At 40.4% G+C, this 14,276-nt stretch overlaps 1 protein-coding gene across 3 annotated transcripts in view; it reads right to left on the bottom strand.

Moving 5' to 3' along the window:
* dennd5a (DENN/MADD domain containing 5A) overlaps positions 1–14,276 on the bottom strand; it is a 30,975-nt gene that overhangs the window by 3,680 nt on the left and 13,019 nt on the right. For 2 of the 3 annotated variants that reach the window (XM_079662714.1, XM_079662715.1), the window contains 15 exons: positions 12,591–12,778; positions 11,678–11,989; positions 10,196–10,411; positions 9,875–10,109; positions 7,048–7,198; positions 6,400–6,487; positions 5,250–5,381; positions 4,639–4,791; positions 4,448–4,526; positions 4,268–4,355; positions 2,111–2,239; positions 1,544–1,665; positions 1,308–1,453; positions 528–646; positions 267–448 (listed from right to left, as the gene is read on the bottom strand). In XM_079662714.1, the coding sequence (XP_079518840.1) occupies positions 267–448; positions 528–646; positions 1,308–1,453; positions 1,544–1,665; positions 2,111–2,239; positions 4,268–4,355; positions 4,448–4,526; positions 4,639–4,791; positions 5,250–5,381; positions 6,400–6,487; positions 7,048–7,198; positions 9,875–10,109; positions 10,196–10,411; positions 11,678–11,989; positions 12,591–12,778 (2,340 nt within the window). Of the gene's footprint in view, positions 1–210; positions 449–527; positions 647–1,307; positions 1,454–1,543; positions 1,666–2,110; positions 2,240–4,267; positions 4,356–4,447; positions 4,527–4,638; positions 4,792–5,249; positions 5,382–6,399; positions 6,488–7,047; positions 7,199–9,874; positions 10,110–10,195; positions 10,412–11,677; positions 11,990–12,590; positions 12,779–14,276 lie in introns of those variants that run through there. The other variant, XM_079662713.1, reaches the window with a different exon arrangement.

Genomic DNA, 14,276 nt, shown 5'->3' with positions numbered 1-14,276 from the left:
TTTGGTATTTTGAGCAAAACACTTCATAGATATGTTTTTTTTATATATCTGAGACCTATAATATGTGCCTAAGCATAGTTTAATAGGAGACCTTTAAGACAAGGTTGCAAGCATTAGTGAGAAGGGGCAGACGGTGGTCCAATTCTTTAAGATAACAATTGAATCTCAACTTGGATAGATACACATCAACTAGAATATAACAAAAAGTCCTCAAACACTTATTATCTAGGAGTTCATTTTATGGTTGTGAAGTTTGAGTGACTTACTTGGTTTGCTGTTTGGCGAGATGGTGACAAACCTCCTCATCATCCCAGGGGACTGCTGCATTGGGGGGGTGCGGCACATCCTCTCATCATTCTCTGAGCTGGGGGTCATCAGCTCTCCCACCAGGATCCTCTCCAGACTGCCGTCATCCACACCCTTCCCCAACCAGCGGCCACACGGGAACCTGCACAGCAAACATCAACTTTAAGAACTGCGCAGCCAAGACAATATCACAGTCGATGAAGCTGAAAAGACGCTCTTACTTGTAAGTGTGCCCCGTTATCTCGTTGCGGACAACAACACACTCCACGAGCCACTTAGCGTAGAGCCCCGAGTTGTCGTGACCCATCTGCACCGTGGTGAGCTTCCCCAGGTTCTGACACTAAGAGAGAAAAGCATGGTGATGTCAAAAAAAGACCTCAACTCATATTGTTAATTTAAGAATAACTCCTGTGTATTAACATTGGTCTTATTTTCATAGCGTTGGTCATCATTTTGATCACTTATTTGATATAATATAAAGTTAGATGATCATATAGGTTTTTTATCACAAGACAACAACCTATTTTGATGCCTCGTTTCAAGCCTGGCGACCACTTTTATATATACAGTCTATGGCGACCACTCAGCCCTGGGTCTAATTCCAACACCGACCTGACATTATTCTGTGCAATGAAGTGTTAATGCTGACATTTCAGCTCTGGCTCAGTTTCAGTTTTACTTTCAAACTATTACTACACGCTGCAGTTTAAATGCGCCATAATAAAGTGAGCCTGGCCTACCAAGGCCTAACTATACCGTACTAAGCCGTGCGAGGCCCTGCAGTGAAAATGCGCGAGATGTGGTTTAGATATCAGGCTCGACAGCCGGCTTGTTTAAAACCTGTCTGCTCTTTTAAGCACTTGTATGTATCGTAGTAATATCCACATGTTTTCTGATGGTACTACTTACTGTAGTTCCTACACTGTTTGAATGTACGTCAACATTTATGAATTAAAAGCTAAATAAAGACTTCAGTTTAAATAATGTGGAATTTCACCAACCTCAAAAGTGATCTCCAGAGTGTTTCTGGGGACCTGCAGGACTCCGGTCTCTGAAAGCTCACCAGCAACACAAACCCAGGGGTTGGCCGTGAACATGGAGCCCCCCAGCTTCTTACTGGAAACCACCACCACGTGGTAGGGGATCACTGGGAGACAGAGCAGAGAATTGTCATGAGTAAAACAGATAGTTTATTGACAGAGTTAAAGGGCTGTTTGGTATTCCAAATAGAACTCACTGATGGTCGTAAAGACGTTGGTGAAACAAAAGTAATCCACAGCGTTAAAGGACAGGAGGTGGTAGAGAAACTGCTCCTTCTCATCATCACAGCGGAGGAAGGCGTATCGCTTGTACAGTTTTCTAAAGGAAGAAAAGTGTAAAACTAGAAATTAACACTTGGACTCACAAATCAAAACATCTTATTTATTTCTTAAATAGTTACATTGCCCAACAGAACACCAACAATGTCAGCATGACCTGATGATGACAGAACTACGTTTTGGAAAACAAAATGAAAAGTGTCATGCAAGGTCACAAAGGCAGACAGAAATCCTCCTGACCCACTTTACCCCTCACCCAGATATCAATTATGAAGAAAGCTGTGAATTATTGATGTGGGGGTGAACTACGGTGTTATGCTTTGCAATTTCAAAAGAGTAATGTATTATAAATGGGTGGATAACATCATTTTCATTTCATATGAGACAGGCAATCCTCCACAAACACAGAAACAAGGTCATGATGAGAACATTTAGGAGGCCAGAAGCGATCTTTAGAGTTTAAGCTTCACTTTTGTTTTGCTCACTTTGTAAGCTCGTGCTCTGAGAGCAGCTGCTTCAGGTGTCTGGAGAGCAGCTTCTTCTCCATGGAGAGGCGAACCCAGGCTCTGGCCTTGCCCACGTCTGTCTTTATCTCACTGATGTTCTGAATGTGTCTGCAAATAAAATTACAGATTGAGCGGATAGACATTACACATAAAAACAAGTGAAAAGTGTCTTTACTCATCTATAAATACATTGATAAATTGCACTGCACCATTCTGAGGTGTTATGAAATTATAGCCTTTATTGTCCCAAAGTAAAAGCCAGAAAATAGCTTGTTTTTGTCTGAACAACATGACAAAACACAAAGATATTCAATTTTATTGACAAAAAGCAGCATATCCTCGGTATTGAAAAGCTGCAACCAGTGGAATTTTGGTAAATAATTGATAATCAAACAAATAGTTTCGGTACTACATCGTGTGCAGTAAGTTGAGGCAGCCTTCTTGGGTTGTTTACCAAAGGTTTCGAACAAACTCTGATTACAATTTAACAAGTTGTAGATAGTTTAAAACGTAATTATTTAGATTTGAATGAATCTATTTACATCATTGATATTATTTCATATTTTAAAATTGTGTTTTTTATATATTTTTTGTAATACCTGTGTTCATTTCAACACAGTGATATGGATCTGTTCTTTCTTGCAAAGCTTTATGAGCAGCATATAAATAAATGTCATTTTTGTTTTTACTATTGGAAATTATATAAGAAATAATTTGGACTAGTTTGGAAGATATAACATGTCTCCATATTTAAATATCAAAATTATCTTTCTGAATCTGTCTACCCCCAACATTACCCGCCCAGAGTCTAACACACATGGTTAGACTGTCGTGGCATTTGTGAGCCAGACGTGGTGTCGTGTCGTCGCTCCGAGCCCCCGTCGGGCCTCTGATGTCCAGACACATTCCCTTCCACTCCACCTGTGCCAGAAGCTGCTTCTGCTAAGAGCTCTTCCCTCCCCCTCCCTGTCTTCAGCTTCACACCAAGTAACCCAGTTTCCTTCAGTCGTTATCTCCATGGCAACAGAGGAAAACATCTACTATTGGCACTATTGTTCCTACCTGTTAGAAAACACAGGGTAGGAGTGTTGCCCTTATTTCTAAAGAGGTTGAAAACAAGGTTAAACATTTGAGAAATTATATATATATAATAACTCACTTGTTTTGTAAAATATTTCAAAGACATTATGATCAATTATTAAAGCTCATTAAGGGAGGCTGCTGTTTGCCTCTGTGACAGAGAGTGTGTCTACGGTCATGGTGTCAGACATTGAGTGTGGAGGAGGGTCTGCAGAGTAGAGATGAGTGCTTGTGCCCTGAGCTGACCCCTCCTCCCTTTCTCCGTCAGACTTGCGGGCGGGGGCTCTGGTAATTAGGCTGGAAGTAACGTGCAGTTGAACTCTGTGCCTCCTTCTAGCAACATGAGCCCAGACTCCTCAACTCTGGCTGGGAATGGTAAATAACACGAGGACCCATGCAAACACACACAGGTCTCACAGCATGCCGGTGAACTGCGGGAGCTCTCAGGGTCACTAGAAGACGAAGTGATTTATACATATAAATATACTAGAGTTGAAGAATTGGAGCATATTGGGGCACAAGGTTGGCCTCGGGGTCTGGGGTGGTGCTGCATGTCATGTCCTCGCTCATTTACAGTGACATATATCGCTGTCTATTATCTTATAAAGGCATCAATGCCCCATCAAAATAGGGATGTTTTTTCTGTAACGGCACCATAACTATGGTAGGGTTGAATATATGAAATCAAGGCAGACTTCATCTTAGTGCTGCATCTTACAATTATTTGTATTATTGATTAATCTGCTGATTATTTTCTATATTCATCATTTGGTCCATAAAAATGTCAGGTAATAGTGAGATAAATGTCTTTTAGTGCCTTGTTTGGTCCGTCCTACAACACGATTTTCAGTTTAATATGATATAGGCCTAAAACAGAGAAAAGCTCTATAATTGGTTTCATTTTTAGATGAAAAAGGACTTCTATATTTCTTTGTTTCTTTTTGTCGATCGACTTCTTGATACAACCACTTCTATTTGCAACTTTACTCCTTCTACTTCATTCCATTATGGAGTTCCTCATCAGTTAAAATCTGAATAACCTGCAGTCCTCCTCACCTCATATCCTGGATTAGGGAAACCTTAAGTGGGGGCATGGCTGATATTCCGCTGTCAGATTTGCGTCTCTCCACATCATGAATGAAACCTGGTGTGGAGAAAAGAAAAGGCCTCTGTTATTGCAATTGTGTTACTAACTGTGTGAATGAACTTTGTTTATGAGGTGATACCAGTATTTACCTGGAGGGCCCAAACAACCTGGAGTCTTCTCTTTGCTCTCCTGATAGTGCAGCAGGTGGGACCACAAGGCAGATTTCCCCTGAAAACATACACTAGTGTCATTATTTGTGCTGAGAACACGCTACATGTACACCAGGCGTGGAGGATGAATCATGTGAGATAGTGACAGTGTGACGCAGTTCTTTCCCGACCTGTTTGACCTGCAGCCCGTGGCTCCAGATCCTCTCCAGCAGGTCGCACAGACTCGCGATCAGAGTGTTCTCTTCCACGCCGGTGATGCTGACCTCTCCGTGACCCAACTCCACGGCCTCACGCCCCATCTTCTCCACCAGCATACGCTTGGTCTGCAGAGAAACACACACACGTGAACTCACAAACACTAACACACATGCTGTAGCTACTCGAGGTTCTGCTGACATCAAGAACATTTTTATTTTGTGAGCTGTTGTGTGCTTATTTCCGACTAGTAAATGTTGATATTACTTTTTGGGCAGAAGGAAAAACATCAGAGGACTAATCTATATTTACACAAAGGTTTTGCAATGTTTTCTAGTTTTATTGATATTTCAGTGAAATAATCTGTCATTCTTTGTGATTACATTATGTTCTGCTGACTGTTGTTTACCAAGTACTGAGAGGATAAAATATAAGCCCTCAACACTCAAAAATGATTAATATTTGGAATACTAAATGCAGACATCAAAACGTTGATTATTACTCCAAATAACAAAGATTATTTGAATTGAAATAATGCACTAGAGATCACAACACACTGATCAACTGCAGCCTATCAGACACAAACCTTGTTCCTGCACTCCTTCAGCAGTCCTTCCACAAATTTCCAGTTTGTCTGAGCGATGACAGACGGGGAGAGGTTGGACAGTTTGGGCTGTCTGATGGTCGTGCCGAGGTTCCTGGCTTCCTGGATGTACTTCTAGAAAAAGACAGAGAGAGAGTTAGCTAACCACAAAATGAAACAGAGAAACACACAACCGAGAAGCCAGGATTACTTGCTGTAGGAGTTCAGTCAGTCTGTACTGTGACGGGTAATTGAGGTACATGACAATGGGTGGCTGTACTTTTATCTTTCTGTCCTGACTTTAATTTAATGTGCTGTAACACAAGTTACCACAGGAACAAAATACTGTGAACCCAGACTTTTTACATCAAATCAGTACACAATATAAGCTGGGAAAGCATTTGAGAAGTTGTGCAGGTTAACTTATATTAAACTCGACTCTCCATTTAAGATCAATCAGGGAAAATTAAATATATATTTTCACCTATACTACCATTAATACTACTTGTATTGCCTTGTAAAGCGCTTATTAACTTTGTCAAGAAACTAAACTATTTTTAATATTATTATCATTATGCACAGTTAATGTAACACAAATATTTATTTAATCAAGTCTATTACAATTAAATGATCAAGGTATAAAACAAAATGTATTGATTATATTGTACTTTGTTGGCTTCATTACATTCTCATGACTTTTCAAACATAACATGCTCCAGAAAGTGACACGGATTATCAGGTAAAGCTCAGCTGGTGGTGGAGAAGGAAGCAGAGGGGGGTTAAAGACCACATGGGTGGAAAGTGTCATGGTGGCCCCAGTGAAGACCTCACAAACTACCAACACATACCACGTCCACAGTCACCGACTTTAGACAGGGCTTGAAGGACTGCGAGAGCCAGTAGTAGTCAAGAAACAGCAGGAGCTGCAGCTCCGGAAACAAACACTCTACATGCTGAGAGTGATGTGAGTGCAAAGAGAGGCGGGGAAAAGTGACCAGTAGTGTGAGAGGGGGGTGGGAGGGCAGACAAAATGGTGAGAGCCAGTCAAAATAAAGCAGAAAAGGTCATGCAAAATGAAAAAAGACAACAGAGTTCAGGCATTCAATCTGAGTGAATATGAGCTGAGAGAAGAAGACACTGCGGGGACCCTCACCTCTCTCTGGTCGTTGTCTAAGTGCTCAGCGTGCTGCTTCTGTCGATCCCTCCTCCTCCACTGGGCGGGGGCACTCCTCTTGGTCCATCTGTGACACAAAACAACACATCTTTAAACATCTTTATAGAGAAACATAGAGAAACAGCCTCTAAGCTCAGATGTAATATGGAGTGCAGCTGGGGACAGGAATCCTTCCTCTGACCCTTAAGGGTGACCGTTTTGAAAACATCCAGAACGAAAGCAAGTTGTGTGAAGATGACATATTTATCCGTTTTGTCATTAGTATGTTGAGCTAAGAATATCTGAATTAAATTCAATATCAATTCAAAATCCAGAAATGTTTTAATGGACTGACAATGGCTTTTATATTTTAATGCGTTTAAGTTGGCTAACTTTGCTTCTAAAGCCTGGTTTAAAAGATACGATGGTTTATTTGGTTAGTATTATTTGTATGTTGCTCCTCTTTTGTCTGGACTCTTTTTCTTAATATAATGCATTGTAAACCAGTTTGGGTAGGGCATGTTATTTAATCATGAGATTATGGAAATAGTAAAACAAATCTAATAAACACAGATGTTAAAGGTTCATATACAATACCATTTTAACAATTGTACAGTTTTAGTTGGAACAGTGATGTTAGATATTCACTTGTTGGTGGTGGGCCCCGTGGAGAGCACTTCAGACTGCAGTCGGGGGAAGAAGCCCTGCTCGTAGCGCCCCTGGCCGATCTTCATGTCCAGCAGATGGGGGTGCAGGGCGGTGTGGTCGATCTTTATGACTCTCATCTCGATGGCTTTTTCTGCGGAGGAGATGTATGAGCGGGGGCAGGATTCAGAAATGTTCATTTGCATTTCGTGAATTTGGCTCAATGATCAATGCTTTCATTCTCCAGTCGCGAGAGATTAGGAGTCCTTGGCACAACATGACTTTGATTTTTGAGAAAAAGTCAAATTATTAACAATTTACAATTCATGAGATCATCTGGTCATGAATTGTCATCTCTTCAAACAATTATTCATTTTGGATCGGTAAGTGAAGAATTTAAAGGATGATTATCAGGGAACCAAATAACCAAAAATGTCTCATTGGCAGAAATAAAGTATTTTCCTCTTTTCTTGTTTCATCTTCTCATCTATCATTTGAATAAGATTGTCATATTTTCTGAAGCTCATTGTGTTGTAACTGTGACGAAAATCTGGTATTTGTCTTATTTATCAAAGACGGACAGTTCAGAAGAAAGAGAACAAGTGAGATAGAAAAATACTTTACCTCCCAAACACCCACAGAATCAAAAGAAGAATAAAAGGTTCAGAATCGATTTTCTTTTTCTTTAAAGTCACCCATGAAAGCAGCTTTAGACTGTGATTTTCTGATGATTAGCAACCCACCCACACGCGCTGTGTGAACAAAAGCACGAATAAACACAAAAAAATACAATAGACCTCAATAGATAAATAGAACATGTACAACAACTGCACAAGATGAAGGACAAACACGTACAGAAAATAATACATTATAACCCATTCACCTACATCAGGGGTGTCAAACTCAAGGCCCGTGGGCCAAAACCAACCTCATTTTATGTGGCCGGCAAGAGCTTGCAAAGAATATAATATACAATACAATTGGTGTAATTGGTGAATATTTGCTTTCAAGTATTTGCCCTCGACTTCTGCTTTCAGACGTAGTTATTTATGAAGTGTCGTGGATATTTTAACCTCGTCAATACTGTAAAGATGTACAATGAGAGTAATCAATAATAAACTGGTGAAAGCAAACAGAGTTGTCTTAGTAGTTTCTCTATACAAGCTTGTAGGTACAGTCATGCAAAATACAAAGGTTTACAGGAGTGGACGCAGAGGCAAATGTGTGTGTGTGATTTATAGAGGACTGTTGCTGTGCAGAGAATAAAAATAGATAACACTTCCTCCTGACTGTTATGAACAAGAGCCGCATTCTTCAGGTACGACCTTGGCAGGAAGCTACCGTGTGATACAACAGGTCGAGTTGACCAAACAATTTCTCAGCATAATATCATCATTTGGTTTTACCATATAAAGTAATATAAGAAAAAGCCACTACAGAAGTTATTACCAGAACTGATAATAATCCAATGAAGAGCCAATAATATAATATAATACATTATTTAATATATGTTATATATTTATATAGTCTTAAAGTTACAACCGGCCCTTTGAGTGCGACCATAATTCTAATGTGGCCTGCGATGAAATTGAGTTTGACACTCCTGACCTACATGCTAAAGGTTGTCAGATGACCACCTTAAAGATCAGTGATAGTGCTTTGAATAACAGGATGTTCACCAAGCTTTGTAAAAACTGACAGGTATGCAATGCAATAAGGATCTTACGGAGGAACTCTAGAGGAGAGATAAGTCGAAATAATAATAAATATATATAATATATATAATAATAAAACTCTTTTCAAGAGTGTTACGAGTTTAATTGATAGTTTGTATGCCGGCAAGTCCAAAGGAAGTCTCATCTGCTATGAGTGTATGTAACATATTGCATTGCACACAAGTTCAGAGGGCTGCCACCTGAAGAGATTTAAGGAAATGAGAGCAAACATTACAAAGGTGAGTCTTGTCGTTCTTAGCCAAATAGCATGAGGTCCAGGAGCGACAACATCAGCTTTTCATAACGCTTTGTTAGCAGGTTGTCTGCAAACAAGACATTAATCATCAGTTAACCAAAGAGAAAACATTTGAGGTATTTTACAGAGGTACTGTCTCTAGTTAAGAAACTATAGTTAAAGGTGACCTATCATGCAAAATGCACTTTTGTACGTCTTTTATACATGAATATGTGTCCCCGGTGTTCCAGGGAACTCACCAAGAGTCAGAAAACACAACCCTCTCTATTTTCCTCCATACCCAAATCTCTTAAAAAGGGGCTGCAACGGATCTGATACAGACTGATCCAGATTTGAACACTTCTATGACGTCACAGAAGTGGCGCTACAGCTATTAGGCCAACTCCACCAATCAGGAGGAGACAGCCACGGACATTGTCGTTTGAAAGCACTGGAGACGCTGTAGTACATATACCAGGCCTGTAGATGGTGCTGTTCTCACAGAATCAGCCCATGCAAAGACAGTGTTAAATTGAGCGAAATGAGGAATGGCTAAAATGCATGATCTGTTTGGTATTTTGAAAAATAAAAAGTATAAATATGCCTTATATAGGTATGGTCCTACACTATATTATTCAAATATAGCATGATAGGTCCACTTTAAGATATTCATTTTTAAACTAAAACCTGTGGATCTATCAGTGTAAATGGATCACGGTTCCCCTCAGGTTGGGGTCAGGTTCATTTATGAATATTCATTCAAAATAAAGATGGGTCCACAAAACTGAGGCAAAGCAATCAACTTATTTCAAAATATTTCCTATTGTTGTGAAATCCCCAATATTTCAATGACTTTCAGGCCTGATCTTTTTTTCCTTACCTGCTTTTTCAATGTTTGTGCATTTCTGGTACATGGAGGTGCGCAGAGTGGGCGTGCGGACGTTCAGCATACGAATCTTATCCACCCGGGAGTCAAACACCCTGAGCGTGTGCTCCTTGTCCTCATCGTCATGACAGAGGATCTTACTGTCGATGAAGGAGGCAAACATCTGCGTCTCCAAGAAACGTGAAAGGAAGGGCAGGTAGGGCTCGGGCTGGTCAGACAGGAAGGAGGCCTGCACACAAATTAAAGGGTGAAACTTAATGTCATTTAACTGAAAATGAATACCCTAGCATCTTACTATATACTACAGCATTTTACCTTGTCAAAGTTCTGCATTTGGTCTCGGTTGGTGAACCAGGACTCCTTGTCCTGGCTCGGCTGGATGACAAACACTTCGTAGTCTGCAAACATCTGGGTGAAGCGGTTGGCGAAGACCTCGCGCACGTGGATGTTAATCTGGTGCATCTTCAGCTCCTCCTCATCACACTGGACCCGCGAGTCCTTATTACTGCTGGCGTCCTCTTTCACCTCCAGCTGATATGCGATGGCATCCATTAACACAGACAGGGAAAATACCAAAATAAGGAAAGGAGGGTAAACAGGAAATTGAGTGTGAGAAAGTAGTCAGAAGATGTTGTCTTATCTGACTGTTACCACAAGCTACTGATTAAGCAGCAGGGTTATGGGAAAGGAAGACGTCTGTAATCTAAAGTAAACTAAAAACAAGTTTTGTTTTTAGCATGTCAGTGGGTCAGCTGGACAGAGGCCAGCACTAGGGGGCTACAATAACACCAACACTGGATTTACACTCATTGTGTGAAATAACGTTGACTGATGACAAAGGATTCTTTCAATCACTGCTTTGTTTATTTAATTCAAACTCAGCAGTGACTTTAGATACGAATATTTCTAAGTGGGTCCGACCTCAAGGCTGAGAAGCTACACACAGACGAGGAGCTAATCCGTTCATGGAAAGCTAATGCTGGCCACTGGTAAGCTGATTAGGCTTTCTCTAATTAGCAGCTAATTCATCCATCAATAAGCCTCTAGAGGGAGTATTTCTTCACACTGTTTATGAGACACTCAGGCCAAACGAGGCTGTACAGATGCCAAATACATCTGTTGATGTCAGTGTCTATAAAGGGTTTCTCTCATCATTGACCGGCAGCCTTTCAGAGGAAGGTTGATTTGATGTTTGGAAGAGATGAAGTCTCTTAGAAGGAGACTCCACACCACTGTGAGGGTCAGCTGTCAGTTCATGATGATGTCAACAAAACTGATGGGACTTATCTTAACATGTCAGGAAAGATATTATCTCCATAATTGTTAAAATATGAAGATAATCAATATACATAAACAATTAAATGCATTTCTTCCAAAATGTTTAAATATTTGTTATAATGAAAAACAGTCAACTTAAGATTTCTCCTTTTTCTGTCTGTACTTTATCTTGCCCACTGAGCGGCACAGAAGGGCTCCCCCTTCTGTTCATTATACCTTACTGCAATATTCTAGGTTATTTTATATCTATTAATAATATATTAAGCCTTGTATCTTATCAATTCATGTAGTAATATTGACTGATTGAGATAGGATAGCAAAACATTTGCACATTTATAAGAATAAATAAATTCAACCTAAAACCTTATTTTATTCAATTTGTGTATTGTATTATATTTGTTATTGAAACTATTCATCTACAATTTCAAAATGTGATTTTAAAATTGAAATCAAAGCACAACCATGTCTAAAAATATATTTGGCTGGACCATTTTTTAATTAGATGACTTAATTGCTCACCTTCTCCAGGCTGACACCCGTCCTCTTGACCAGAGCCTGCAGTCTGGCGATAGTTTCATTCTCCCTCAGCAGGTAGGAGTTGAGGGGTGAGGACAGGTTGCCGTTGCGCTTGTCAGAGACCATGTCAACAGTTCGACGGCCTCGGTACCTGGCCTGGCCGTCGCTGGAGTGAATATTTCCCTCTGGAGACAGGCCAAAGGACATGAGCACCTCCGAGATCTCCTGAATAAACTCCAGTTTGTTGGGAAACTGTGGCAACTCCTCTGGCAGTTCGATCAAGTGGTTGTCAATGTCCACAAAACACAAGTTAGCCTAGAAAAAGAAAAGGAACAAGATTATTAAGCTTGAAAAACTAATATTTTGAGCCTACAATGCCAGACAACGGGTATAAACTAACATTATCGGTGCCAATAGTCCTAAAAGTCAAATTGTGCTAATGCTAACAAGTCCTAAACACAATATTACATAGCCAACAATGTCTATATTTAGATATCTTAGGATTCCCTCAGATTTCCCTCTAGATTTATTCAACATGTCTGACAGCACATTATACTCTCTACGCACTTCCTCTATGTATAAAATGTGAATCTTCCTAATAACGAAATTGAAAACTAAGCTTAAAAAGCAGACACGTGAGGAGAAGAGAAACTGTCCACCAAAGCTTGTGTCAGCAGCAGTACAACGAAAGCCTTACCTATGCAGAATAACAGAAATAAACTTGCTTGTTCTGATTAAATAAAACATTAGCAGAATATAGTGTGTGCATGTTTGTTTACTCAAAGAAAATTAATGACGAAGAGGGGTTTATTTTCAGTTTTAGGATCTACAGTACTCTATTAATATAAGGGTTATGTTTAGTCAACATAAAGAGGGTTAGACTCAGTATGGGAAGACAGCAGGTTGTGTTTCAGACCTCCTGTGGCAGCTCTAGCTTTGTGCGGTCATCCTGCCCGTTGGACTGGAGACCCATGAGGTACGGCACAGGCGCATCCAGGAAGTGGAGGAGGGAGGCGGGCAGAATGGGCACGTACACATGCTGCCACTGGAAGGGGAACATTAAGGCTGTGATGCTCTCCGCAACTGTCATCAGCCTCTGGTAATCTGTTTTAAGCACAAAATAAAATAAAACAGTGGTGAAGGACAGAGTGTAACCATGGAAATGGGCCAGCAGTATATACAGCGCAGATTTCAAGGTTTATTTCCTGACTTGATTACTACTTTGATGCCTCTGTGTTCAATCTGATTTTGATTGAACACTTGTTGTCCTGATGAACATCTCAAACTAATTCTAAACCAATAAGGTGCCTGTTATAGTCAAATTCCAAACATTTAAATACATTTAAAACAGGCCACACAACTTCTCTTTAGCCAAACAAGGTCTAAGATGCATCGTCTTTGCCTGATAAATGTTGTTTATTCCTCCCAAACACTTGTAAACAGCACATGACAGGAGAGTTGTGCAACGTGATATTTTGTTATTCAAACAGGGATTACATTGTTCCTTTCAGCTCTTCTGTCTGCGGATAGAAATCATCTGATGCAGTATCCCCAGTTGGCTGGGGTCATGAGTACAACATGACGCCTCCGGAAGAAGCAGTTTTTGATACCAGAGAAAAGGCATAGTGTGAATACAAAGTGGACTAACATGCTAAAGGGGAAAACGCCCAACCCTACTACAGTGCTAACTCGTAAGTCTGGTCGCCTTTGTTTATCTTTGTTCTGTAAATGTGGGAGTGGAGTGGTGATAAATGGCAAAGATATTAACTGTAATGACATTCAAACTGCGTCCAAATGTTAGCAGTTGATCTGAAGTCCACATTTGTCCTAGCAAGCCGATATCTCATGCAAATGTGTTAAGACATTTCTGAGATTCTTAACAGCCTTAACCTTTTTGGCAGGACCAAGACATATAGGAAGAAGTCCTCAGAAGACCTTTGTAGCTGCATCCTTTTAGAGGATCCAGCTACAGTCAGCTGGTCCTCTGACTGATGTTACATTCCTTTTTCATTACTTCACACCGCAACACTCCTTCATGCTAAGGGTTGGTATACATGTAGAAATATGTCCAGGCCTCCTCATCTGCATTCCTGCTCTATCCAATTGTTGACACCTACTGTGCATTCAGCAGCAGCAGCTCTGCCTCTCCTGTTATGGTGCCAGAATATATGCCATTACTTCATTTGGTCATGTGCTGGTCCATGAGAGGAGACTCTCACCCCCTGAGCCTCCCTCCCCCCTCCCCTCTTCTCAGCAGGCTTCCTCTCCCAGGATGGAGACAAGAATACTAACATCACCAGTGCTTTTCTAAACTAGGCCACCATAACAAGAATAACAACAAACCACTTTAGCATGGCTAACAAAAGGTCAAGTACTGCTGCTTATATACCCACATACATGCCATGAACACTATATATAAATGCCCCCACTGAGAACTGGTAGTAGCAGGTTTGATTTGAAGTGATGCTTGGCCTGTTTAGCTTCCATACTGAGAGCAAATTGATGCAGAAAAGGCTAACAATACACACTGAAGTGAAACAGCTGCATGTCTTTTTATTTTACTCTGATCAAAGAACTTGCTTGTTTCTGTTTTTATATGTCA

Source organism: Notothenia rossii, assembly GCF_949606895.1.
Source record: "Notothenia rossii genome assembly, chromosome: 2".
Classification (NCBI taxonomy): domain Eukaryota; kingdom Metazoa; phylum Chordata; class Actinopteri; order Perciformes; family Nototheniidae; genus Notothenia; species Notothenia rossii.
The sequence above is the reverse complement of the archived record's forward strand: the minus strand, read 5'-3'. Positions and strand labels throughout refer to the sequence as shown.